Raw genomic sequence first — 25530 nt, 5'->3', positions numbered from 1 at the left:
TCAGAAGAACAAAAGCTGGTTTTAAGGAGTGTCTTAAAGGGGGAAAGAAAGGTAGAGAGCTGTGGGGAGGGAGCTCCAAGCTTTGCCCCTTAGGAAACTAAACCCTGGCGCTGTGAAGCCACAATGCTATCTACTTGTGCTACCGTGCTGCCCATATGTATGGATTTATTGCTTTGCCTGGTATTGTAACAATGGTTTTAAAAATGATTGCCATGACCTCAGTCTGGGATTATTTTCTGTTGTCTCTGGAAAAAGGGAATGCAAAACCTGAAAGAAAAAAGAAAACACTGGACAATCTCAGCAAGTCTGACAGCATCTGTGGAGCGAAAAGGGAGCTAACGTTTCGCGCCTGTGTGACCCTTTGTCAAATGTAAAACCTGTCTGCATTCGGCACTAACGCGTAGGCCATTAGGTTGCTTTTAAAAAATATATATTTTTCTTAGAGTTTTATTATTTTTAGAGAAAACACAAACTAGTCCAGTACAGAACAATGACTTCTGCAAACATAAGAATAGAGAAAGACAGGATAATTTCAGAACTGTTGTCCTTAAGGACCCGTGCCTCTAATTGCACAACGGATCAATCAGAGGAGCGGGGCGGGGATGAAGCCATACAAACATGGTAGAAAAATATAAAATGCACAACTTCGTGTATGGCAAAATCAAGACTTGCAACATGGGCGGCATGTGGCGCAGTGGTTTGCACTGGGACTACGGCGCTGAGGACTGGGTTCGAATCCCGGTCCTGGGTCACTGTGCGTGTGGAGTTTGCACATTCTCCCAATGTCTGCATGGGTTTCACCCCCACAACCCAAAGATGTGCAGGTTTGGTGGATTGGCCATGTTAAGTTGCCCCTTAATTGGGAAAAAAATAATGGGGTACTCTAAATTTATTCATTAAAAAAAATTTTTTTTTAGTGTACCCAATTCATTTGGTTTCCAATTAAGAGGCAATTTAGCGTGTTCAATCCACCTACCTTGCACACCTTTAGGTTGTGGGGGCGAAACCCTCGCAAACACGGGGAGAATGTGCAAACTCCACACGGAAAGTGACCCAGAGCCGGGATCGAACCTGGGACCTTGGCGCCGTGAGGCAACAGGGCTAATCCACTGCGCCACCGTGCTGCCCTCTAAATTTATTTAAAAAAAGACTTACAACATAGCTCACGGAAAACTTTGCAGGAGCAGGTCAGACAGAGCGGAAATTTGAGATGGTGTCCCACACTTTACAGAATGTATCTGACTTGGAAAGGAGTACAGAAGCTGGGAATTCCATCGGAATGCACTTCATTACTATTTTATGCCAATTTTGAATCGAAGGATACTTGTTACTAATCCAGGAGCAGAATCTATTTTTCCGAGCTGCAAAAGCTGCAAAATGCTACATAGCTTTTTTTCATTAACGTCAATAATTCTCCTATCTGGAAGACCCAGCATTAGGAATAAAGGATAAAATTCCACAGCCCTTTCAAATATCCTCTCAAGCTCCTTAACTACACCAGATCAATAGGATTGAATCTTGACACAAGACCATACACAGTGTATATAATCACCCTTGACTACCAGGCACTTAAGGCACATCAGGGAAATAGCAGGGCCAAAGCCAAGTCTCTTACTCGGTGTGATGTGCAAACGGTCCAGTGTCTTGAACTGAGTCTCCTGCATTCTGTAAAGTACCGAAGGTTTACTGGAATAATCACATACACAACCGCTCATCAATGTTGGTTACCAAGTCTCTTTCCCAAGACTGCGAGGTACACAATACATTCACACAGGATATAGAACACAAGGTATCATAAAACTTGCTAATTAACTGTTTAGGCTCAGCAGATGTCAGGATTTTTTCCACCAGAGAAATAGAAGTATCAAGATGCATAGTTGTTAATGATAAAGTCTCTAAGTTGCAGATACTTAAAAAAGGAGTGTCTCGGAATTGTTGCCATAGCTGCTCAATGGATGACAAGAGAGCATCACTGAACATTTCTCCCAGCCTACAAATGCCTCCATCTCTCCAAATATCTAATCCATTAGACCTGGTGGGAAGACCGGGTTGCCCTGAATGGGAGAGAGAGCGGAAGTCAGTTTAGATCTCCCTTCTAATTCTCCACGTGCGGAGCGTTAATAATTATAGGATTTTCGCACCTAGCAGAGCCCGATCTAAAGTACCAGGAAAACAAAAAGGCCGGGAAAGGATACACCAATTAATCTACTTCAGTATTCAGTCAAATAGAGGTGGGGTCCTTTCTAACCCAGTCCCTTATAAACCTAAGCTGATCTGTACACTCGCTAATATTTGGCACCCCCAATTCCTCCCATAGAACCTGGAAGCTGCAACATGGCCAACTTCAAACGAGGTTTCTTTTTATTCCATATGAATGAGCTGCTCACTCAATTGACCTCCTTTAAGAACTCAGCAGACAATGAAATTGGCAACATCTGTAAAGGATACAGCAACCTTGGCAACCCATCATCTTAATCAGTGCCATCCTACCCACAATAACGGCAGGGAGGACCATAATCAGTGCAATTCTACCCAGCCATGATACCAGCAGGGAGGACCATAATCAGTGCAATCCTATCCAGCCACAATATCAGCAGGGAGGACCATAATCAGTGCAATCCTATCCAGCCACGATATCAGCAGGGAGGACCATAATCAGTGCAATCCTACCCAGCCACGATATCAGCAGGGAGGACCATAATCAGTGCAATCCTATCCAGCCACGATATCAGCAGGGAGGACCATAATCAGTGCAATCCTATCCAGCCACGATATCAGCAGGGAGGACCATAATCAGTGCAATCCTATCCAGCCACGATATCAGCAGGGAGGACCATAATCAGTGCAATCCTACCCAGCCACGGTATCAGCAGGGAGGATCATAATCAGTGCAATCCTATCCAGCCACGATATCAGCAGGGAGGACCATAATCAGTGCAATCCTATCCAGCCATGATATCAGCAGGGAGGATCATAATCAGTGCAATCCTATCCAGCCACGATATCAGCAGGGAGGACCATAATCAGTGCAATCCTACCCAGCCACGATATCAGCAGGGAGGATCATAATCGGTGCAATCCTACCCAGCACGATATCAACAGGAAGGACCATAATCGGTGCAATCCTACCCAGCCACGATATCAACAGGAAGGACCATAATCAGTGCAATCCTACCCAGCCACGATATCAACAGGAAGGACCATAATCGGTGCAATCCTACCCAGCACGATATCAACAGGAAGGACCATAATCGGTGCAATCCTACCCAGCCACGATATCAACAGGAAGGACCATAATCAGTGCAATCCTACACAGCCACGATATCAGCAGGAAGGACCATAATCGGTGGAATCCTACCTAGCCATGATATCAGCAGGGAGGACCATAATCAGTGCAATCCTACCCATCCACGATATCAGCAGGAAGGACCATAATCGGTGGAATCCTACCCATCCACGATATCAGCAGGAAGGACCATAATCGGTGGAATCCTACCTAGCCATATCGGCAGGGAGGACCATATTCAGTGCAATCCTACAAGCCACGATAGCAGCAGAGAGAACCAATGAGCCAAGTTCCATCTAATAGCCACAATCAACTGAGGAAAATTGGCGTCGTCCAGTTGTTTATAGAAAGGGGTAATTAAATCACCCAGATAAGTAAACCCCAAAGGGGACCACCCAGATGTAAAGTTAGCAAGGAGGTGGCCCATTTCTCAACCCTTCCACTGGCAATGCTTCAGACTTAGTAAAATTAATCTTGTCACCGGAGAAAATGCTAAATCGATCTACCACATCAATAATAACGGAATCGAGATGTCCGGCCTCGATGCAAACAGCAGCACATCGTCAGCGTATGGGTGGCACGGTAGCACCGTGGTTAGCACTGTTGCTTCACATCGCCAGGGTCCCAGGTGTGATTCCCGGTTTGGGTCACTGTCTGCACGGAGTCTGCACGTTCTCCGTGTCTGCATGGGTTTCCTCCAGACGCTCCCACAAGTCCCAAAAGACGTGCTATTAGGTAATTTGGACATTCTGAATTCTCCCTCTGTGTTCCCCAACAGGCGGCGGAATGTGGCGACTAGGGGTTTTTCACAGTATCTTTATTGCAGTGTTAATGTAAGCCTACTTGTGACAATAAGGATGATTATTGTAATAAAGTGTGATCTTATGCTGCACCTCCCCACCACGGACCCAGAAACCAAAGGCTCCTGTCTAATAGCCTCCGCCAAAGGCTCTGTAGCCAATACGAACAGCAAGGAGGATAAGGGCACCCCTGCCTGATCCTTCTTTGAAGGCCAAAATTCTCAGATGTATAATCATTCGTAAGCACTGCCACCAAGGGCCTATGATACAGCACCAGTATCCACGTAACATAATCCTTTCCCAACCTAAATCTCCGCAAGGTATAAACCAAGTACCTCCATTCCACTCGGTTAAAAGCTTTCTCTGTATCCAGGGAAATCACTAATCCATCCGATGCCGGTTTTTGAAAGACTTGGATAACATTCAGTAACCTTCTGACATTGCAAGAATTCTGACCCTTTATGAACTCAGTCTGATCTCCCAGGGTGATCATTGGAAGAATTATCTCCCAGCACCAACACGTGTTAATCTCCCTCAACAACTGCTGGTTAGAGTTCCTCCCATACTCCTTCTCCGTTTCAGCCAATCTAACTTACAATCGGGGCTGACTTTCCAGCATTTTGCACCCTTGTTGACTGTATAGGAAATAACCAATGCCGTAGCATAAGCCTTGCACATTTCCCACAAAATGCAGGGGGTCACATCAGAAACGGAGTTGACTGAGTAAAAAAGGCTCAAATTCCTTCTTAAAAAATGTGGTGAAGGATTTATCCCTAAGCAAGAATGTGTTGAAATGCCATGATGTAGATCAGGGGTGAGGGGAGGTCTTAAGAGTAAAAACTCTTAAGAAAACAGGAGCATGGTCAGAGATTACAATGCCACATACAGATCAGGAGGATACCAAATGTAGGACTGCTTTAGGTATGAAGAAATAATCAATCCTAGTATAACATTGATGAGGAACTGAGAATAATGTGAATTCTTTTATCTCCAGGATGTAGTGCTCTCCACACGTCTAAGTACCCATCTCACATACCGATGCCAATGGCCTTACCTGAAAGGTGGGGGGATTTCTGGCTACTGGGAGATTTTCCACCAAGGAGTTGTTTTTTAAATTTAGAGTACCCAATTATTTTTTCCCAATTAAGGGGCAATTTAACGTGGCCAATCCACCCACTCTGTACATCTTTGGGTTGTGGGGGTGAAACCCACGCAGACATGGTGAGAATGTGCAAACTCCACAGAGAGACCCGGGGCCGGGATCGAACCCAGGTTCTCAGCGGCGTAGGCAGCAGTGCTAACCACTGCGCCACCGTGCCGCCCCTAACCACCAGGGAGTTTAAATGACAATAAAAGTCCCCACCCACAAAAGAATTAGGTGAGGCCAACTCCACAATGACCACAAAGACTTTTGTAACAAACTCTGGGGAATGATTTGGAGAGCCATACATTTTCTGAGGGCCATGAAGAATCCAGCACGCATTTGTAGTCAAACAGGAAGTAACTTTATTTACAACAATATGTACACAGTGCACTACTGGTTTCCTCTAGCCGGTACCACACTAGCCAGCTCTATTTACCAACTGCACAGCTAATGATTGCCCTCCCCCACCCTCTCCCTCTCCTTGGGGGGCTCATATTCCCCAAGGAGCCTGGGAAGCAATTGTCCCCAGCCAATTGGATCCAGGCTGGTTATAACAATACACACTGATTCTCGTAACAGATTCTCTGTATACAAGTCCCTTGACAATCACAGATCTACCCCTCCTAGCCTCCACACAATTTTCCACCTTGAAGGAAACATTTTTATTGACCAAAATTGCTACTCCCCTACAACTGGTTGAAATCGAGACGAAGAAGACCTACCACACCCAGTTCGGCTTTAACTTTAAGTGTTCCTCGTCATTCAAATGAGCCTCCTGTAACAAGGCTATGCTCATTTCTCCTTTTTAAGGAAGGACAGCATCTTTCTCCTTTTGATAGGATAATGAATTCCTCATACATTCCAGAATCATAGTTTTAAATTAGCTACCAACATTGCACAATCCGAGGCAGCACGTTGGCACAGTGGTTAGCACTGCTGCCTTACGGCACCGAGGTCCCAGGTTCGATCCCGGCTCTGGGTCACTGTCCGTGTGGAGTTTGCACATTCTCCCTGTGTTTGCGTTGGCTGCGCCCCCACAACCCAAAGATGTGCAGGGTAGGTGGATTGGCCACGCTAAATTGCCCCATAATTGGAAAAAATTAATTGGGCATTCTAAATATACTCAAAAAAAAAAGTTTTTTAAAAAAGCATTGCACAATCCACCAGAAGACATATAGGATAGGATTTCTGCACCCCCGTGACTCAGCAACCTAACAGGACACAATACTCAAAAGGTGGTCTAACTGGGGTGCTACCTGGTTTGGTCATGACTGCCCGACTTGTTTTTGCAACATAATTCAACATGCAATGGACTTTAGCAATGGAGTCATCTAAGACTTCAAGATTTTAAAAATATTCATCCTTAGCTTTTTCAATGCCATTATTGGAGTCGACAAATCATTTATTTTCCTTCCATGTGCAGTTCTTACATGCGTCTGCATCAAATTTCCTCTGGCGTTTTTGGTTCAGAGAAAAGCAGCTACTGGTCTATAAATGCTGATTTTTGTGTTGAACATGAAGGAAAATTATCAGGAAAAAGAAAAAAAAAGTGAAGCCGAGATTTGGAATGGTTTATCAGAAATAGTTATTGAAGCTAAGTCATCCAACACATTTAAGAGGGGATTAGATGAACACGTGAAGAAACCTATTAAAAGGTCACAAGGAAATGAGGAAATTGCTTGTGGCATTGCCAAGAGCCAATTTTGTGAATATAAAAAAGAGCTGCATTCAAGATGATTATGAAGTTGGGAGACAAACGCTGGAAACTCGTTCCACAAAGCCACCTCCTGGCTAAAGAATGAAAATACATTGTGGCAGATGAGAGGTCTCCATTTTTAGTTTAACATTCAAAGTTTCTTGAGAAATGAGGCAGGCGTCTCTTATGTCAACTGGGAGCAACCCACCAACCAGCATGGGCATCACCTAAACAGGCAAAACAGCCAATTGCCAGAAATCCTGATAGTTTGACTTGACTTTTGTTTTAAATTTAGAGTACCCAATTTGTTTTTTCTAATTAAGGGGCAATTCAGCGTGGCCAATCCACCTTCCCTGCACATCTTTGGGTTGAGGGGGCGAAACCCACCCAAACACGGGGAGAATGTGCAAACTCCACACGGACAGTGACCCAGAGCCGGGATCAAACCTGGGACCTCGGCGCAGTAATGCAGTAATGCTAACCAGGTGCCACCGTGCCGCCCTTAGTTTGACTTGACTTGCCTCCAATGTCAAGTAAGTGTGCACCAGCATCAAGATCAGAGCAATCGACTGCCATTTGAAAAACTGCAACTCAGAATTACTGACTTAGGAGTCTCAAAGTAATACCAGAAATGACTCGAAGTGCTGTGACCCCAGAATTTAGATTAAGATCAGGGGAAAAACAGACTGGAAGTCCCACCCCACACAGTCTTTCTGGCAGTGGAGCGGGGATCCTCGGTATTACAGACCACCTAAATCTTGAAGCGCGGATACAGCACTGTAGAATTGTTGCAGTCTATTCATAAGAATGCACCGCAATCCCATTTTAAAAGATTTTTCCAGTCTTTAAGATCAGAAATCTGTCGTGTAATACAGAAGGGCAGCCCTGTTAAACTGCAGAGTGGTAAAATAAATAAACAGGGAGCAACACTAAACCATCAACAGTAATCTACATCATCCCTTTAGTATATATCAATACAAAGAAAAGAATAAAGTTAAACAAATAAAAGAAAAATGGAAACTTAATGTTTCCATTGGGAGTTAATTCAAACCTTGACTCTCCACTGAGAGAAAATGAAAACTTTGGAATTTATTTTTTAAGAAAAGTAAAACATATCAATCCTCACTCCCCCATTCCTCATGATCTACGGAAAGATTGTATTTTTCAAATATTTGAGCTCCTATTTGGGCTTTATGTCAAGCTTTGACAACGCCCTCAAAAGTAGCACTGGCTACTTCAAGAATGTCTTGAATTGCTTTATTAATTTGTTAAAATTGTGATCAACCAGTTGCGCCCCCGTTCGGACGATGGGGGGGTGGGGGGGGGGGCGCGTGGCCGGTAGATGCCAGAGATCCCTCTTCCGGGATCTACCCGGCTCGCCATGCCTTGCAAGATGTAACAACACCCGTGTTTGCGTAGGTTTTGCCTCCACTACCCAAAGATGTGCAGGATAGGTGGATTGGCCATGCTAAATTGCCCCTTCATTGGAAAAAATGAATTGGGCACTCTAAATTTATTTTTAAAAGATCTAACAACACGCTGCGAGGTCAATATTTGGCAAATCTCCATATTAGAGTGAGACAGCTAGTCTCACTCTAATATGCTCTTGCCTGATCTACCGAGACCTTGGGATCTAACCCCATCGCCCCGTGATGCACTATGAATTACGACGAGAGGAGAGTAGAGAGTAATCGAGGTTTTATTAAGCAGAGATATGTGGCCTCCTGCAGCTTCCCAGAATGGAAGCAGCTCGGGTGTGCACACATATTTATACTCCGCCTACTGGGCGGAACCAGCAGGCAGGGATTTACACCCGTACCTATAGTACAGGAGCCTTACCGTATTACCTCTAATAATCATCGTTACAACTATTATACAATCAGTGGTGACTACCACATTCACCCCCCGTTAAAAAGGAGTCCAGTGGAAGTGGGTAGAAAAATTTACAGTTTGGCGACATTTACAAATTCAGCCGGTCGGGTGCCTTGATCCTCTGCTGTGAGCGCCTCGGTCCCGGTGGTGATGCAGGCGCCGACTTGGTCGCCTGTGACTCCGGGGCGTGTTGTCCTCATCTTCATCCCTGGATGGAACCAGTGGGAGGACGGATCGTCCTGGGGCGGGGGGCTGTAGTGAGGTGCACTGGGGGGAGGGTGGGTGGCGCCGGGGCAATCGGAGGGGAAGTGTCGGGTGGTGGGCCGTGGTTGGGGATCCAGCTGGTGCCAGGTCCCGGAGGGAGACTGTGTCCTGGCGCCCGTCGGGGTACTCCACGTAGGCGTACTGAGGGTTCGCATGCAGACGTTGTACCCTCTCGACCGCACGTGTTTGCGGAGGAAATCACCCAGGAGCTGCCAGCCATGTTGGGAGTGAAACCCCGGAGGTGGACCTCCTGGGGAAGGCAAGGAGACATTCATGGGGGGTTTCATTCGTTGCAGTGCAGAGTAGTGATTGGATGGAGTGGAGCGCGTCGGGGAGGACCTCCTGCCAGCGGGAGAATGGGAGATTTTTAGACCGCAGGGCCAACAGAGCAACCTCCCAGACCGTCCCATTCTCCCTCTCCACCTGCCCGTTTCCCCGGGGGTTGTCGCTGGTCGTCCTGCTCGAGGCAATGCCCTTGCTGAGCAGGAACTGACACAGCTCATCACTCATAAAGGAGGATCCCCGGTCGCTGTGGACGTAAGCGGGGAAACCTAACAGGGCGAAGATGCTGTTGAGTGCTTTAATGACCATGGCAAACGTCATATCGGGGCATGGGATGGCGAAGGGGAATTGGGAGTACTCATCGACCACGTTCAGGAAATACATGTTTCGGTCGGTGGAGGGGAGGGGCCCTTAAAAGTCCATGCTCAGGCGTTTAAAGGGGTGGGAGGCCTTCATCAGGTGCGCTCGGTCTGGCCAGTAGAAGTGTGGTTTGCACTCCGCGCAGACCTGGCAGTCTCTGGTGACAGCCCTGACCTCCGCAATGGAGTAGGACAGGTTGCAGCCCTTTTTGAAGTGAAAGAACCAGGTGACCCCTGGGTGACAGAGACCATCGTGTAGGGCCCGGAGTCGGTCCACTTATGCGCTGGCACATGTACCTCGGGATAGGGGACCAGGGGGCTCGTTGAGCTTCCCGGGGCGATACAAAATCTCGTAATTGTAGGTGGAGAGCTCGATCCTCCACCTTAAGATTTTATCATTTTTGATCTTGCCCTTCTGCATATTGTTCAACATGAAGACTACCGACCGTTGGTCAGTGAGGAGAGTGAATCTCCTGCCGGCCAGGTAATGCCTCCAATGCCGCACAGCTTCCATGATGGCTTGGGCCTCCTTTTCGACAGAGGAGTGCCAAATTTCGGAGGCATGGAGGGTGCGGGAAAAGAATGCCACGGGTCTGCCTGCCTGGTTGAGGGTGGCGGCCAGAGCGATGCATCGCTCTCGACCTGAAAAGGGAGGGACAGGTCAACCGCGTGCATCATGGCCTTGGCGATGTCTGCCTTGATGAGGTTTAAGGCCTGGCGGGCCTCAGCCGTCAGGGGGAAAACTGGAGTGAATGAGCGGGCTTTGTGCACATAGTTAGGGACCCACTGGGCATAATAGGAGAAAAACCCCAGGCATCGTTTCAGGGCCTTGGGGCAGTGGGAGTTCCATGAGGGGGCGCATGCGGTCGGGGTCGGGCCCTAGAACTCCATTTTCCACAACATAGCCAAGGATGGCTAAGCGGTTGGTGCGGAACATGCACATCTCCTTATTGTACGTGAGATTAAGGAGTTTGACAGTGTGGAGAAATTTGAGATGGTTAGCGTCGTGGTCCTGCTGGTCGTGGCCGCAGATGGTGACGTTATCTAGGTACGGGAAGGTGGCCCGCAGCGGTCAACCATTCGGTCCATCTCACGTTGGAAGAATGAGACCCCGTTAGTGATGCCGAAAGGAACCCTAAGGAAATGGTAAAGGCGGCCATCTGATTCAAAAGCAGTGTATTGGGAGTCCGCCTTGCGGCTGGGGAGCTGGTGGTAGGCAGATTTCAGGTCCACTGTGGAAAAGACCCGGTACTGTGCAATCTGATTGACCATATCAGATATGCGTGGGAGGAGGTACGCGTCGAGCTGCGTGTACCGATTGATGGTCTGACTGTAGTCAATGACCATCCTGTGTTACTCCCCAGTCTTTACTACTACCACTTGGGCTCTCCAGGGGCTGTTGCTGGTCTCGATGAAGCCTTCCCGCAGCAGCAGCTGGACCTCCGTCCTGATGAAGGTCCGGTCCTGGGCACTGTACCGTCTGCTCCTGGTGGCGACGGGTTTGCAATCCGGGGTGAGGTTTGCAAACAAGGAAGGTGGGTCGACCTTAAGGGTGGTGAGGCCGCACACGGTGAGGGGTGGTAAGGGTCCGCCAAATTTTAGAGTTAGGCTTTGGAGGTTGCACTGGAAGTCCAGGCCGAGTAACAGGGCAGCGCAGAGGTTGGGGAGGACGTAGAGTCGGAAGTTGCTGAACTCTACGCCCTGGACGGTGAGGGTGGCGATGCAGTACCCCCGGATTTCCATGGAATGGGATCCGGAGGCCAGGGAGATTCTCTGAGTAACGGGGTGTACCGCGAGGGAGCAGCGCCTTACCGTAGAGGGATGGATGAAGCTTTCTGTGCTCCCGGAGTCAAGAAGGCAGAAGGTCTTTTGCCCATCGATTTTCACCGTCGTTGTCGCGGTTGCGAGGCTGGGACTGGCCGAGCGTGATGGAGGTGAGCTGCGGCTGGTGTTGGTAGACCCCGGGCTGGTCGGCGGCGGTGGCAGGCGATGAAAGGCCAGGTGAAGTCCCCGACGGCAGGGGTCCTGAGGCGCCGTTCAAAATGGCGCCGAAGATGGCGGCACCCACAGCGGGCGGCGTTAAAGATGGCGGCGCCCACGGACCGCATGTGATCTGCTGGGAGGAAGATGGCAGCGCCCACGGGCCGCACGTGGTCTGCGGGGACGAAAATGGCAGCGGCCACGGGTCGCACATGGGGGGGTGCAGGAATGCTGGGCCTAGATACAGCAGCGATCGACCGGGTCTGGCACAGAGCAGCAAAATGCCCCTTCTTCCCACAGGTCTTGCAGATTGCACTCCGCGCCGGGCAGCGCTGTCGGGGGTGTTTGGTCTGCCCGCAGAAGTAGCATTTGGGCCCACGATGCCCATGAGGGCGTTGTGCGGTCGGGAGCGTACGACTGTACTTCACGGAAAGCTACCGTTAGCGAGTTTGCGAGCTGCCTGGTCGCCACGAGGTCGAGCGTACCGCCTTCTAATAGGCGCTGGCGGATGTACGCCGACCCCATGCCCGTAACAAAAGCGTCCCTGATTACGAGTTCCGTATGTTCGACAGCCGAAACTGCCTGGCAATCACAGTTCCTCGCCAGGATGTGCAGGGCACGCCAGAAATTGTCTAATGACTCACCGGGGAGTTGCTGCCTCGTGGATAGGAGGTGCCTGGCGTAGAGTTTGTTGATTGGCCGGATATAATGTCCTTTCAGAAGCTCCATAGCTCCAGTGTAAGTGGGCGCATCTTGGATAAGGGGAAAAATATCAGGGGCTCACCCATGAGTACAGGGTCTGGAGCTTCTGTGCGGCTGAGGGCTGTTCGATCGATGATCTGAGGTAGCTTTCGAAGCAAGCTCGCCAGTGGTCGAAGGCCGACGTGGCGTTGGCTGCTTGAGGGTGTAGCTGTATGCGATCAGGCTTGATGCGAAGTTCCATTGCTGTAATATCTCTGCTTAATAAATTGATGCACTATCAATTACGACGAGACAAGAGTAGAAAGTAATCGAGGCTTTATGTGTGGCCTCCTGCAACTGCTACCAGAATGGAAGCAGCTCGGGTGTGCACACGCATTTATACTCTGCCTACTGGGCGGAGCCAGCAGGCAGGGATTTACCCCCGTACTTATAGTACAGGAGACTTACCATATTACCTCTAATAATCGTCGTTACAACTATTATACAATCAGTGGTGACTCACCTATAGCTCACCTATAAGGGTCTCCCAGGGGATTGGTGGTTGCCCTCTGGTCATGGCTTGAGCTGCTTGCAGAAAAATACTTTTCACTGTACCTCGGTACACGTGACAATAAACAAATCCAAAGCAATCCAATCCCTGGCACTGCTGATGCCACCCAAGCATCATGGCACTGCCATCCTGGCAATGTCACCTGGGTGCCAGGCTGACATTTTTCCCTGGACATCGGGCCCAGGGCTGCCCTGCCATGTGAGGTGTGGCGCAGCCCTCCCCCGAGGATCCCCTTATAGGTGAGCTGGGGTTTTGAGAGGGTCCGGGAGACACGTCAGAGGGTCGAGAGATCAGGACACCATTTTAAAATGGTGTCCTGATCTCCTCCTGCACCGAGGAGTTCAGGTGAGTTCCCCGCTGAGGCCCGGATTGCAACAAAGTCCCATTAGATAGTGTAGTCTTTCTCGGCGCTGTGAGCGCCGGGAAACACCCGGCTAAACGTGCTCAACACGGGACTCTGTTGCAATATGGTTAGATCGCACCCCATATAAATACACTAAGAAATTCTTACTGCAGTTCATTTGTGGGATAGGTGAAACCTAAAATTATGAGGCACCAAAGAACTGAGTTCCTCGAACAGTAAAGTGCGACATACTATACTCTTAATATCATACAAAATGTTGACAAATACAAGAAGCATCAATTTATTATTCCACGTTACAAATCTAGGGCGGGATTCTCCGACCCCCCGCCGGGTCGGAGAATGGCTGGGGGGCGGCGTGAATCCCGCCCCCGCTGGCTGCCGAATTCTCCGGCGCCGGAGATTTGGCGGGGGCGGGAATTGCGCCGCGCCAGTTGGCGCCCCCCCCCCCCCCCCCCCCGGCGATTCTCCGGCCCGCGATGGGCCGAAGTCCCGCCCGTTCTATGCTGGTCCCGCCGGCGTAAATTGGAGTTGGTCCCTTACTGGCGGGACCTGGTGGCGCGGGCGGGCTCCGGGGTCCTGGGGGTGCCCCCGCGGTGGTCTGGCCCACGGTCGGGGCCCTCCTATCCGCGAGCGGGTCTGTGCCGTGAGGGCACTCTATTGCTACTCGCCAGCCGTGTAAGCCTCCGCGATGGCCGGCGCGAAGGTGAATCCCCCCCGCGCATGCGTGGGGATGACATCAGCAGCCGCTGACGCTCCCGTGCATGCGCGGACCCGCGCTGGCCAGCGGAGTCCCTTCGGCCCCGGCTGGCCCGGCGCGAAAGGCCTTCCACGCCAGCCGGCGGGGCGCAAACCACTCCGGCGCTTGCCTAGCCCCTGAAGGTGCGGAGGATTCTGCACCTTTGGGGCAGCCCGACGCCGGAGTGGTTCCCGCCACTCCCTCCTGCCGGGACCCCCCCGCCCCGCTGGGTATGGGAGAATCCAACCCCAGATCTCTGCAAACGATAAAACATGGAGAGGGAGAAACAAAATGCATGTTCTCTGTGGTCTCACGTCCTTACTAAAACTAAATGATCAAAACCTAGCAGCTGTGTCCAATTCGATATTCAAATAAAATATCCTATCAAGCAAACATTTCATAATGAATCATTATCCAATACAAGGACCAGTGAAATATCTGTGCTTATAATTTGAGAATGTCCATTATAGTATTTAAATAGAGAAAGGTTGCAGGACTTGGTGGGGCAGAGGGATCTGGGTGTCCTCGTACAGGAATAGTATGCAGCTACAGATTGGGAAAGCAAATGGAAAGTTGGCATTCACTGCGAGAGGAATGGAATATAAAAGCAGCTGCATAAGGCATTGGTGAGACCACATCAGGAACATTGTGTCCTTGTCTGAAAAAAATAGAATAGCTTAAGAAGCAGTTCAAAGAAGGTACACTGGATTCATTCCTGGGACAAAGGGGTTGTCTTATAATGAAAGGTTGAGGGGCTGGTTTAGCTCAGGGATAAATCGCTGGCTTTTAAAGCAGGTCAACAGCACGGTTCAATTCCCGTACTAGCCTCCCCGAACAGGCGCCGGAATGTGGCAGCTGCAGTGAGACAGACTTGCTCCTGTACTCGGATCCTCTTGCATTCCCGTACCAGCCTCCCCGAACAGGCGCCGGAATGTGGCGACTAGGGGCTTTTCACAGTAACTTCATTTGAAACCTACTTGTGACAATAAGCGATTTTCATTTTTCATTTTCATTTTCATAAGTTCAGCCTGCGTCCATTGGAGTTTAGAGGAATGTGAGGTGATCTTGTTGAAAGAGATATGGTCCTGAGGGCACTTCAAAGAGGGTGGGTACCCGGAGGATGTTTGCGTGGGTTTCACCCCCACAACCCAAAAAATGTGCAGAGTAGGTAGATTGGCCACGCTAAATTGCCCTTTAATTGGAAAAAAATTAATTGGGTACTCTAAATTTTTTTTATTTTTTTTAAGAGGTGGAGGCAGCCAGCTGCTTCCCTCATCCCGTGGCCTTCGATGCCCCTGGCGGGCATCCTCTAGGGCCTTTGGGGTCAGAGGGCACTTGACGGCGGCACATGCACAGCCATGCCACTCTGTTCCAGGTGCCGGCTGCCAGACGCAGCCTCATCAGAGGGGTTGAACTCGGGAGCTGGTGGCCACCGTTGCCAGTTCATGGATGAGTCTACCGAGGCCCTCAGCCATAGCTGTCACCGACTGCGCCATGCCTTGGACACCTTCACTAATGCTGCTGATGTAGTGCACCACACTCTCCACTGCGGTTGCCACCCTAACAATGTTGGCCTCGGTGCCACACATTGCCAGCGATATCTCCTGCAACTTTAGCCTTTGGGACTCCTCCAATTGGCTATGGACCTGCTGGAGTGTCGCTGATATCTATCTCTGAATGTCCCGGCCGCACCCTAACGTCTCCATCAGCTCCAGGATAGCATATTCCTGAGGCTTAGCATTTAGCTGGGACCAGCTGGGACATGGAATCCAACAGCCCTCTAATTGCTGTCTTGTCTGGACATTCCTGCCTCGACCTGATGTTCATCAGCGACTTTGTGGTGCTCACCAGATTGTGCCCCAGAAGCCTGACCATTAACGTTGTCCACTGAGGTGCATGTCTACACTGGTGGAGGGTGGGAATCACAGCTGTGACGCATCTATGGTGGCATCCTCGGAGCTCTCCTCCGAGGTGCTCTCATGGAGGCCAACACTGATGAGGGAGCCATCCCGGATGGGCTGGCGCCGTCGGCTGGAGGGCCTGCGGGAGAATGAACACGTGGGAGGGATGCGTCAGTCTGTATGGCATTAACAACTCACATTTGACAGGTCCTCTGAGTGGGGTCCAGTGGATCATCACCTCTGCAGCATGTGCCGACTTCCGGGTTGGTGACCGCTCTGCCCTCGGCCACCACCGTAACCCCCAGGGCTAATTCCTCGAAGGTAGTGAGAATTCTTATGTCCGGCACCCCTTCGCCAGTTTGGGCCCACTCCCGGCGATTGTGGGACAGCTTCTCCTGCGGAGATAGAGAGGGCATCGTTAGCCTCACATGTGGTTCACATTGACGAGGGAGGGGGGTGGTGTGAAGGAAGGTTTGGGGAGGTGAAGGGAGGGAGGTGAGGGGAGAGGGGGGATGAAGGGAGGGTTGGGGGTCAAGGGTGAGTTGGGCGTGGGAAAGAGTAGTTGGGGGGAGGGGTTAACTCACGCTTGAGGTCCGGTGTAGGTCGTTGACCTTCTTGCTGCACTGGAGGCCAGTCCACCTGGTCATGCTTCTGAAGCTGACGGCCGCTGCCACCTCATCCCAGGTGGCACTGGCTGCCCTATGGCTCACCCTCCAGGACTTTTGGATGGGGGGGGGGGGGGGGGGGGGGGGGAGGAGACAGGAAATTCCTCCTGGCCTCGACCGCATCTAGGAGCCTCCCAGGTCCGTGTTTCCAAACCTTGGGGCCGGTCGTATCGGTTCTATGGACGCGGGCTGAGTGGGATTGGCTGTGCATGTTGTTTAAGTGCTTCTCGACCTTGTTAGCGGGTCCCGGTGAATTGGCTGGCAAGCCTTCATGTGCGGTGTAAAGCTGGTGGGGCCTCGTTACGTGTACCATTTGACTTTGTATTGCGTTGCCAGCCTCACCGTCCTGAGCGTTGTGAAGCTCATGAAGACTGCTCGCTACAACACTTAGAAATCTTGCAGAGAATCGCGCCCAATATTAGTTAAAACAAAAGCAGAAACAATACCAGCTCATCCCTTATTTAAATTGAAAAATGAACTTTGAATCACCAGTTCCATTAACAAAATTCAAAACACAAACCAATAAGCTTGAATACACAAAAGATTTGGGTAATATTTCTGCCACATATGGGTATATTATTGACTTCAAGTTCAGTACATAACAACATTTTGGGCTTGTGAAAGTTCAAATGCACAGTCACAGGTGCACGGGAGAACAGCCACTCATATTATGCCTTCAATAATGTTGCTGAGCCACCCACTTGATGCCGACAATATCCTTACTAGGCCGAAATTTACATAACTTTGCTGCTGTGCCTCTGGCATTTTTCATTCTGAATACTTTAGCTGAAAATGTGCGAAGCCTGATGTCTCCAAATAGTTCTCCACTCGCTCATCCTCTTAAAGGCAATCCCTTCAGTTTCTGGTAAATAAAAAATGACAGCCTAAGTCAAAATTATTGCTGATGTGCACACTACTTGCTAAACATTTGATAAATGCAGTTCCAGTACGATTTTCCCTGACTTCTGCAATATTTTTCTACATGCATTTCATAAAACACCATTACATCACTGAAGATCAATGCAGCTCCCATTGAAAAGCTATAATTACAGAACAATACCTATATACACTCACTGTGAGACTGGTTGAACAACTGTTTACTGTTATAGCTGCCGGTGTAATGGCAGTTACGTCATTAGAAGCCAACTTCTGCACCTACTTTGGAAAAGTGTTACTTTGACAGATCGCAAATTCAGACATCTTTATGACCTCCAAATTTGATTGCCTGCCTTTTTGCAATACCAGAGTACCATCACACTACAATGAAGCAGGTTAAATGTCAACAGCTTTACAACATTTATATAAAACTGTTTGAAACACAATAGTCCTGTTTCCACAGTTACTCACAATGCAATGTTAATATATTGATGGAACTGTGCATCTGACTCTTTGGTTTCTCATGGCAAGGTACACAAGTGTCAAAGAAACACAATTCATGAATGGACCTATCTACTCAATATCATGCCCTCGTCAAGCACAAGATATTTGCAGCATGTTTGGAGATATTAGACTTACCAGATGGGTGTGGTAGCAGTATCCTGGACTCGTGATCCAGAGGCCTGAACTAATGATCCAAAGACATGGGTTCAAACCCTACCATGACAGCTAGGGAGCTTGCAATTCAATTAATTGAATAGTGCTGATGTAATCACTGGATTGTTATAAAAACCCATTTGGTTTACTAATGTCCTTTACGGAAGAAAACCATTACGCAGTCTGGGCGATATGTGACTCCAACTGGTTGACTCTTAACTGCCCCCTGAAATGTCAAACAAGCCACTCAGTTGTATAAAACCACTGTGACAAAGTCTGTTAAAACTGGATTAGGCATACAGCATGAACCTCGGTAATGGACAAGGACAAAGGCACATTCAACCCAATCAAGCCTGCAATTTCCTCCTGAATAACACCTCGGGACTTATGCTAAAACTGGGAGAGCTATCCCACAGATTTGACAAGCAAAATTTGGTTTGCCAGACCTGTAGCAACGTATGTTTCGGCCAACATTCTAGACTCCCCCACCACTATCCTCACTGCCAGGACTGACCCACCAGATTTTACCATCAAGAATGAATGAGCTTAGAAGCCCCAATATTGACTCTGGAACAAACCTGGGAACAGACCATTTTTGATTTGGTAATGTGTAATCAGACAGGATTAATTAATTCATAGTAAAGGATCTTAAAGCAAGAGTGATCATAACATGTGAGAACATAAACAGAAAATACTGCACAATCTCAGCAGGTCTGACAGCATCTGTGGAGAGAGAAGGGAGCTAAAGTTTCGAGTCTGGATGACTCTTTGTCAAAGTCATCCAAACTCAAAACATTAGTTCCCTTCTCTCGCCACAGATGTTGTCAGACCTGCTGAGACTGTCCAGTATTTTCCATTTTGTTTCAGATCCCAGCATCCGTAGTGACTTGCTTTTATAACAGGCGAGAATTTCACATTCAGTTTTAAGGTGAGAGACCTGGGTCCAAAACTTACTGTCTTAAACTTAAAATTCAATTTTTCCAATTAAGGGACAATTTAGTGTGGCCAATCCACCTAGCCTGCACATCTTTGGGTTGTGGGGCGAAACCCACGCAAACACGGGGAGAATGTGCAAACTCCACATTGACAGTGACCCAGAGCCGGGATCAAACCTGGGACCTTGACGCTGTGAGGCAGCAGTGCTAACCACCGTGCCACAATGCTGCCCGTCTTTAACTTAGATAAAGGCAATTACAAAAGTATGAAAACAGAGTTGTCTATATGGACTGGGACAAAAGATTAAAAGGTAAGAAGGCAGAAAAGCAGGGTCGACATTTAAGAAGATATTTCATAATTCTCAAAGATATATATCATTGAGGAAGAAAGATTATGAGAAGGATAAACCATCCATGGCCAAATAAAACAAAGTTAAGGATGGTATCAAATAAAAAGAAAAGGCAGATAAAGATCCGTGGCAGGCCATAAAAAAGAAAATAAATTATGAGAGTAAACCAGCAAGAAATATAAAAATACACAGGAAGAGCTTCTAAAATTATATAGGAGAGCAGCTAAAGTAAACGTTGGTTCCTTGGAGGATGAGAGTGGGAAGTTAATAATGGGAACCAAGGAACTAGCAGAGAACACACATTTTCTATCTGTCTTCATGGAAAACACAAAACTCGCAATTGTAGAAAATCAAGAAAAACAATCACCATCACTAGAGGAAATCAAAGGGCAGCACGGTGGTGCAGTGGTTAGCACTGGGACTACGGTGCTGAGGACCCGGGTTCGAATCCTGACCCTGGGTCACTGTCTGTGTGGAGTTTGCACATTCTCCCCGTGTCTGCGTGGGTTTCAACCCCACAACCCAATGATGCGCTGGTTAGGTGGATTGGCCACGCTAAATTGTCCCGTAATTGGGAAAAAAAATAATTGTGTACTCTAAATTTATTTTTAAAAACTAGAGGAAATCAGTCAGTAAACTAATGGGATTAAAGATTGTCGGACCTGATCGTCCGCATCCCACAGCCTTTGAAGAAATGGCTGCAGGGGTTGTGGATGCATTGGCTGCAAATCTTGCAAAATTCCTGATCTTTTAAAGGTTTCAGTTCATTGGAAAGCTACAAATGTAACATCCTTAGTCAAGAAAGCAGGGAGACAGAAAGCTCGAAACTATAGGGCAGTTAGCTTATCATTGGGAAAATGGTTGAAGGAGTAGTAGGTCATTTAGAAAAGTGTGGTGAACCACGTATTGCTACTATATATATATATTTACCTTTATTCGTCCTACTGTTATCCACCACTGTATATATGTTCACTGTTGTTCTTATTCACTGTTACTTACTGTTGTTGTGTTGATGCTTCTGTTGGCTCTGCCTGTGGCTCCGCCCCTCGGGGAGGTATATAATTGGCAGACCTGTGGCCAGCTCTCAGTGCGGGAGCAGCAGCAGGCTGACATACTTCTTAGCTTATTAAAACCACTGTTCTTTTTTAAAAAAATATTTTATTGAAAATTTTTGGTCAACCATCACAGTACATTGTGTATCCTTTACACAATAATATAACAGTATAGATACAATGACCTGTTTTATAAACAAAGAATAAATAATATATAACAAAAACGAAAACTAAAACTAAATGGCAACTGCCTTGTCTCAGATAAACACGCTCCAAAAATATGATTTAACAGTCCAATATACAATTATTTATAGCAACGACCTATACATATTATACATATATATTAATAACCCTGAGACTCCTTCTGGTTCCTCCCCCCCCCTCCCCCCCCGGGCTGCTGCTGCTGCCTTCTTCTTTTCCATTCCCTCTATCTTTCTGTGAGGTATTCGACGAACGGTTGCCACCGCCTGGTGAACCCTTGAGCCGATCCCCTTAGGACGAACTTAATCCGTTCCAGCTTTATAAACCCTGCCATGTCATTTATCCAGGTCTCCACCCCCGGGGGCTTGGCTTCCTTCCACATCAACAGTATCCTGCGCCGGGCTACTAGGGACGCAAAGGCCAAAACATCGGCCTCTCTCGCCTCCTGCACTCCCGGCTCTTGTGCAACCCCAAATATAGCCAACCCCCAGCTTGGTTCGACCTGGACCCCCACTACTTTCGAAAGCACCTTTGTCACCCCCACCCAGAACCCCTGTAGTGCCGGACATGACCAGAACATGTGGGTGTGATTCGCTGGGCTTCTCGAGCATCTCGCACACCTATCCTCTACCCCCAAAAATTTACTGAGCCGTGCTCCAGTCATATGCGCCCTGTGTAACACCTTAAATTGAATCAGGCTTAGCCTGGCACACGAGGACGATGAGTTTACCCTACTTAGGGCATCCGCCCACAGCCCCTCCTCGATCTCCTCCCCCAGCTCTTCCTCCCATTTCCCTTTCAGCTCATCTGCCATAATCTCCCCCTCGTCCCTCATTTCCCTATATATATCTGACACCTTACCGTCCCCCACCCATGTCTTTGAGATTACTCTGTCCTGCACCTCATGCGTCGGGAGCTGCGGGAATTCCCTCACCTGCTGCCTCGCAAAAGCCCTCAGTTGCATATACCGGAATGCATTCCCTTGGGGCAACCCATATTTCTCGGTCAGCGCTCCCAGACTTGCGAACTTCCCATCCACAAACAGATCTTTCAGTTGCGTTACTCCTGCTCTTTGCCATATTCCATATCCCCCATCCATTCTCCCCGGGGCAAACCTATGGTTATTTCTTATCGGGGACCCCACCAAGGCTCCCGTCTTTCCCCTATGCCGTCTCCACTGTCCCCAAATTTTCAAAGTCGCCACCACCACCGGGCTTGTGGTGTATTTCTTCGGTGAGAACGGCAGTGGGGCCGTCACCATAGCTTGTAGGCTAGTCCCCCTACAGGACGCCCTCTCCAATCTCTTCCACGCCGCTCCCTCCTCTTCTCCCATCCACTTACTCACCATTGAGATATTGGCGGCCCAGTAGTACTCACTTAGGCTCGGTTGTGCCAGCCCCCCCTATCCCTACTACGCTGTAAGAATCCCTTCCTCACTCTCGGGGTCTTCCCGGCCCACACAAAACTCATGATACTCTTTTCGATCCTTTTGAAAAAAGCCTTCGTGATCACCACCAGGAGGCACTGAAACACAAAGAGGAAACTCGGGAGGACTACCATTTTAACCGCCTGCACCCTCCCTGCCAGTGACAGGGATACCATGTCCCATCTCTTGAAGTCCTCCTCCATTTGTTCCACCAATCGCGTTAAATTTAACCTATGCAATGTACCCCAATTCTTGGCTATCTGGATCCCCAAGTAACGAAAGTCCCTTGTTACCTTCCTCAGCGGAAAGTCCTCTATTTCTCTGCTCTGCTAAAACCACTGTTCTATTCTACAACTCGATTTGTGTGAATTGATGGTCCATCAGAAAGCATAATACAGTAAATCAGTCTCAGCAGGGTTTTATAAAGGGGAAATAGAGTTTAACAAATTTCTCAGCATTCTTTGAGGATTAACGAGAAGCGTGGCTAAATGGGAACCAGTAGATGCAGTGCATTTGGATTTCCAAAAGGCATTTGATAAGGTGCACATGAAATGTCACTGCACAAGATAAGAGTTTGTGGTGTTGGGGGTAACATATTAGCATGCATAGAGCAGTGCTTTTCAAACTTTTTTTCCCAGGACCCACTTTCAGCAACTGGCTAACATTCTTGACCCATGCCACCTACCTTCACGGCCGATGCCTGCTGTCCTTTGCAGCCTAGGCCAGCCGAACATCGCAACCCAGGACTGCCGATCTTCGCAACCCACACCAGCCGACCTTCATGACCCACTATTATTTCTGACCTTTAATGCAACAGGTGAGCCTGCTTGATCCTCACAATCTCACTTGCTTTGTCGTTCAATGTTACATTGCTGCTAAGGACTTCAGCTGACGATTTAAGTTCTTGCTGCATCCTTTGAAAAAAATCAAGAGGTTTGTCCTTGAACTCACCGCGACTTTGAAGTTTCAAGGTTTTAACCTTTAATTTACCAGTACCTCCCGTAACCTCCCTGCATATAACTTTTGCATAGGCTTTGCATTCTGATTTGCATTGACACAATTAAGAAAGCCACATCGCAATAAATCATTTATGTACTGCTTTGTTCCGATTCCAGTCTTTTTTTTTGGGTGTTCACCAGAAGCCCTGGAGCTCTGCATACAGCTCATACCAGCTCTGCTTTCTCCTTCCATGGACATCCTGAGCTCTCTCCAGCAGATTCAGTTGTGAGGTCCTGGCCTGTTTGTGTCTCTGGCCCTCTCTTCTTATTACAAAATGACCCATCACCAGTTCTTCACACATTCCTGTTGTTTGCTTGCTTGCTGCCAGGTACAAATGGAGGAATCTCTCCTCCATGATTTTGTAGCCAAAGCACGGATGTACAGAGCGCACTCGTGACTTGGTCTCTCCCGTCCTTCTGGCGGGAAGAACAATGGTTTGTGTTCAAGGCCAGTCACGGCCAACATAACTAAAAGCCGATCGCAGCCGTTGGACGCTTCTACCGTGATTGGGAATGCCACAGCTGATCGCTCCGCCACGCCCCTGACACCCACGTGCGGCCAAAACACTGGCATAGAAGATTGGCTAAGAGGAAACAAAGTGTTGACATAAATGAGTCATTTTCAGGTTGACAAGCTTAAATTAGTCGAATGCCAGAGGTCAGTGCTGGGGCCTCAGCTAATTACATTCCATCTTTTTTTAAATAAATTTAGAGTACCCAATTCATTTTTTCCAATTAAGGGGCAATTTAGCGTGGCCAACCCACCTACCCTGCACATCTTTGGGTTGTGGGGGCAAAACCCACGCAAACACAGGGAGAATGTGCAAACTCCAGACAGCCAGTGACCCAGAGCCGGGATCGAACCTGGGACCTCGACGCCGTGAGGCTGCAGGGCTAATCCACTGTGCCACCGTGCTGCCCATTACATTCCATCTTAATGGCAGCAGCATGGAATGGTATTCACTCCATCCACCACTGTTATATCGTGGCTGCAGCGTGGGAGTACCATCTGCAAGATTCACTGCAACAACTTCAACAGCGCCTTTCAAGCCACTGACTTCTGCCACCTAGAAGAGCAAGGGCAGTGGACACCTGGAAATGCTACCACTTGAAGGTTCCCCTCCAAGTCTCACACCATCTTGACTTGGAAGTATGTCGCCGTTGCTTCATCATCACTCAGTCAAAATTTCAGAAATCCCTCCTAAACAACGCTAAGGGAGTAGCCACACAACATTGACTGCAGTGGTTTAAAATTCTGTTCACTACCAATTTATGAAGTGAATGAAGGATCAGCAATAAATACTGGCCTTTCCAGGGATGTCCACAACCCTTGAACGAATAAGAAAAATACGATGGGTACATTCTCATTTGGGGAGCCTGAGTTTTTCTCTTGCTCTCTGACATTCTATACCATTCTCTTTCGTACTACTGTTCTGAGGATGTGTTTTTTTGGGAAAAAAACAATTTCTAATCCTTCTTTTTCTGGCTGAATTTAAAAGAAACAATAAACTGTAATCCTAATGGAGGATTGCCTGCAATATATAAACCTCCATTCCACTCAAATCCTCCGGAGAGCATGAAAGAACCCCCCACCCCGCCAACCTCCGGTGTTTTTTTTGCACTATCCTGGCACTTTTCAAAAGTTTTTGAGATGATACATCAAAATTCAATCACCTGTTCTAAAAACAATGGCAGCGGACATAGGTTCATCAAATTCCTCTGGGATATACAGCCAGCAGGGCTTTAAGAACTACCAAGCCAAAAGTCAGAGTTCAGAAGCTTATTGAAAGGCTGCAAAAGAAGATGTCTCTCTTTATCTCTCTCACACACACACACAAAGTATTGTGCCAGGATTTGCAAAGTAACCATCCTGTGAAAAGAAACCTACTGCAAATTGAGATTTTTGGGGAAGAAAAATGGAAATCTGCTCCTTATACCTACATCCAGGAAGGCAACTAAACAAAACGGCCGCAACATGGAATCACCACATCGAGACCAGCCAAAGGACAGCTGACCATATATTCTTCTGTTTCATCTTCTTCGCGGACTGTAAAAATCTTTAAATCTTATTCTACCATCTGTACTTTTGTCTGCGTGGGTCCCGGGAATGTGTGTGACATGTGAATGATGGTTGCAATTTACCTAGGTTTTATAAATTCAGGAAATAGTTTCAATAAACTTTTTTTATAAACTTAAGAGTATCTTAGAATATATTCAAGAGGCGGCTAGATATAGCACTTGGGGAGAATGGGATCAGAGGCTATGGGGAGAAGGCAGGATTCGTCTATTGAGTTGGGTGATTAGCCACGATCGTGATAAATGGCGGAGCAGGCTCGAAGGGCCAAAAGGCCTCCTCCTGCTCCTATCTTCTATGTATCTATGTATCCAATTCTTTTTTTCTTACAATTAAGGGGCAATTTAGCATGGCCAATTC

At 48.1% G+C, this 25530-nt stretch overlaps 2 protein-coding genes across 15 annotated transcripts in view; one reads left to right on the top strand and one right to left on the bottom strand.

Annotated features, from left to right (window-relative positions):
* The window catches only part of cmss1 (cms1 ribosomal small subunit homolog), a 544867-nt gene that overhangs the window by 376808 nt on the left and 142529 nt on the right, over positions 1-25530 (bottom strand). The window contains exon 2 of one of the 14 annotated variants that reach the window (XM_072513516.1): positions 16135-16331. The exons of 12 other annotated variants lie outside the window; for them this stretch is intronic. Coding sequence is in view for 1 of the 2 variants with exons in the window: in XM_072513504.1 (XP_072369605.1) it covers positions 16135-16171 (37 nt within the window). In the remaining variant the exon portion in view is untranslated. Of the gene's footprint in view, positions 1-16134; positions 16332-25530 lie in introns of those variants that run through there. One more of the 14 variants, XM_072513504.1, reaches the window with a different exon arrangement.
* filip1l (filamin A interacting protein 1-like) overlaps positions 1-25530 on the top strand; it is a 373822-nt gene that overhangs the window by 265418 nt on the left and 82874 nt on the right. The window lies entirely within an intron of this gene.

Source organism: Scyliorhinus torazame, chromosome 8, assembly GCF_047496885.1.
Source record: "Scyliorhinus torazame isolate Kashiwa2021f chromosome 8, sScyTor2.1, whole genome shotgun sequence".
Taxonomy (NCBI): Eukaryota; Metazoa; Chordata; class Chondrichthyes; order Carcharhiniformes; family Scyliorhinidae; genus Scyliorhinus; species Scyliorhinus torazame.
Note: the sequence above shows the minus strand (reverse complement) of the source record. Positions and strands in the feature narration are given on the sequence as shown.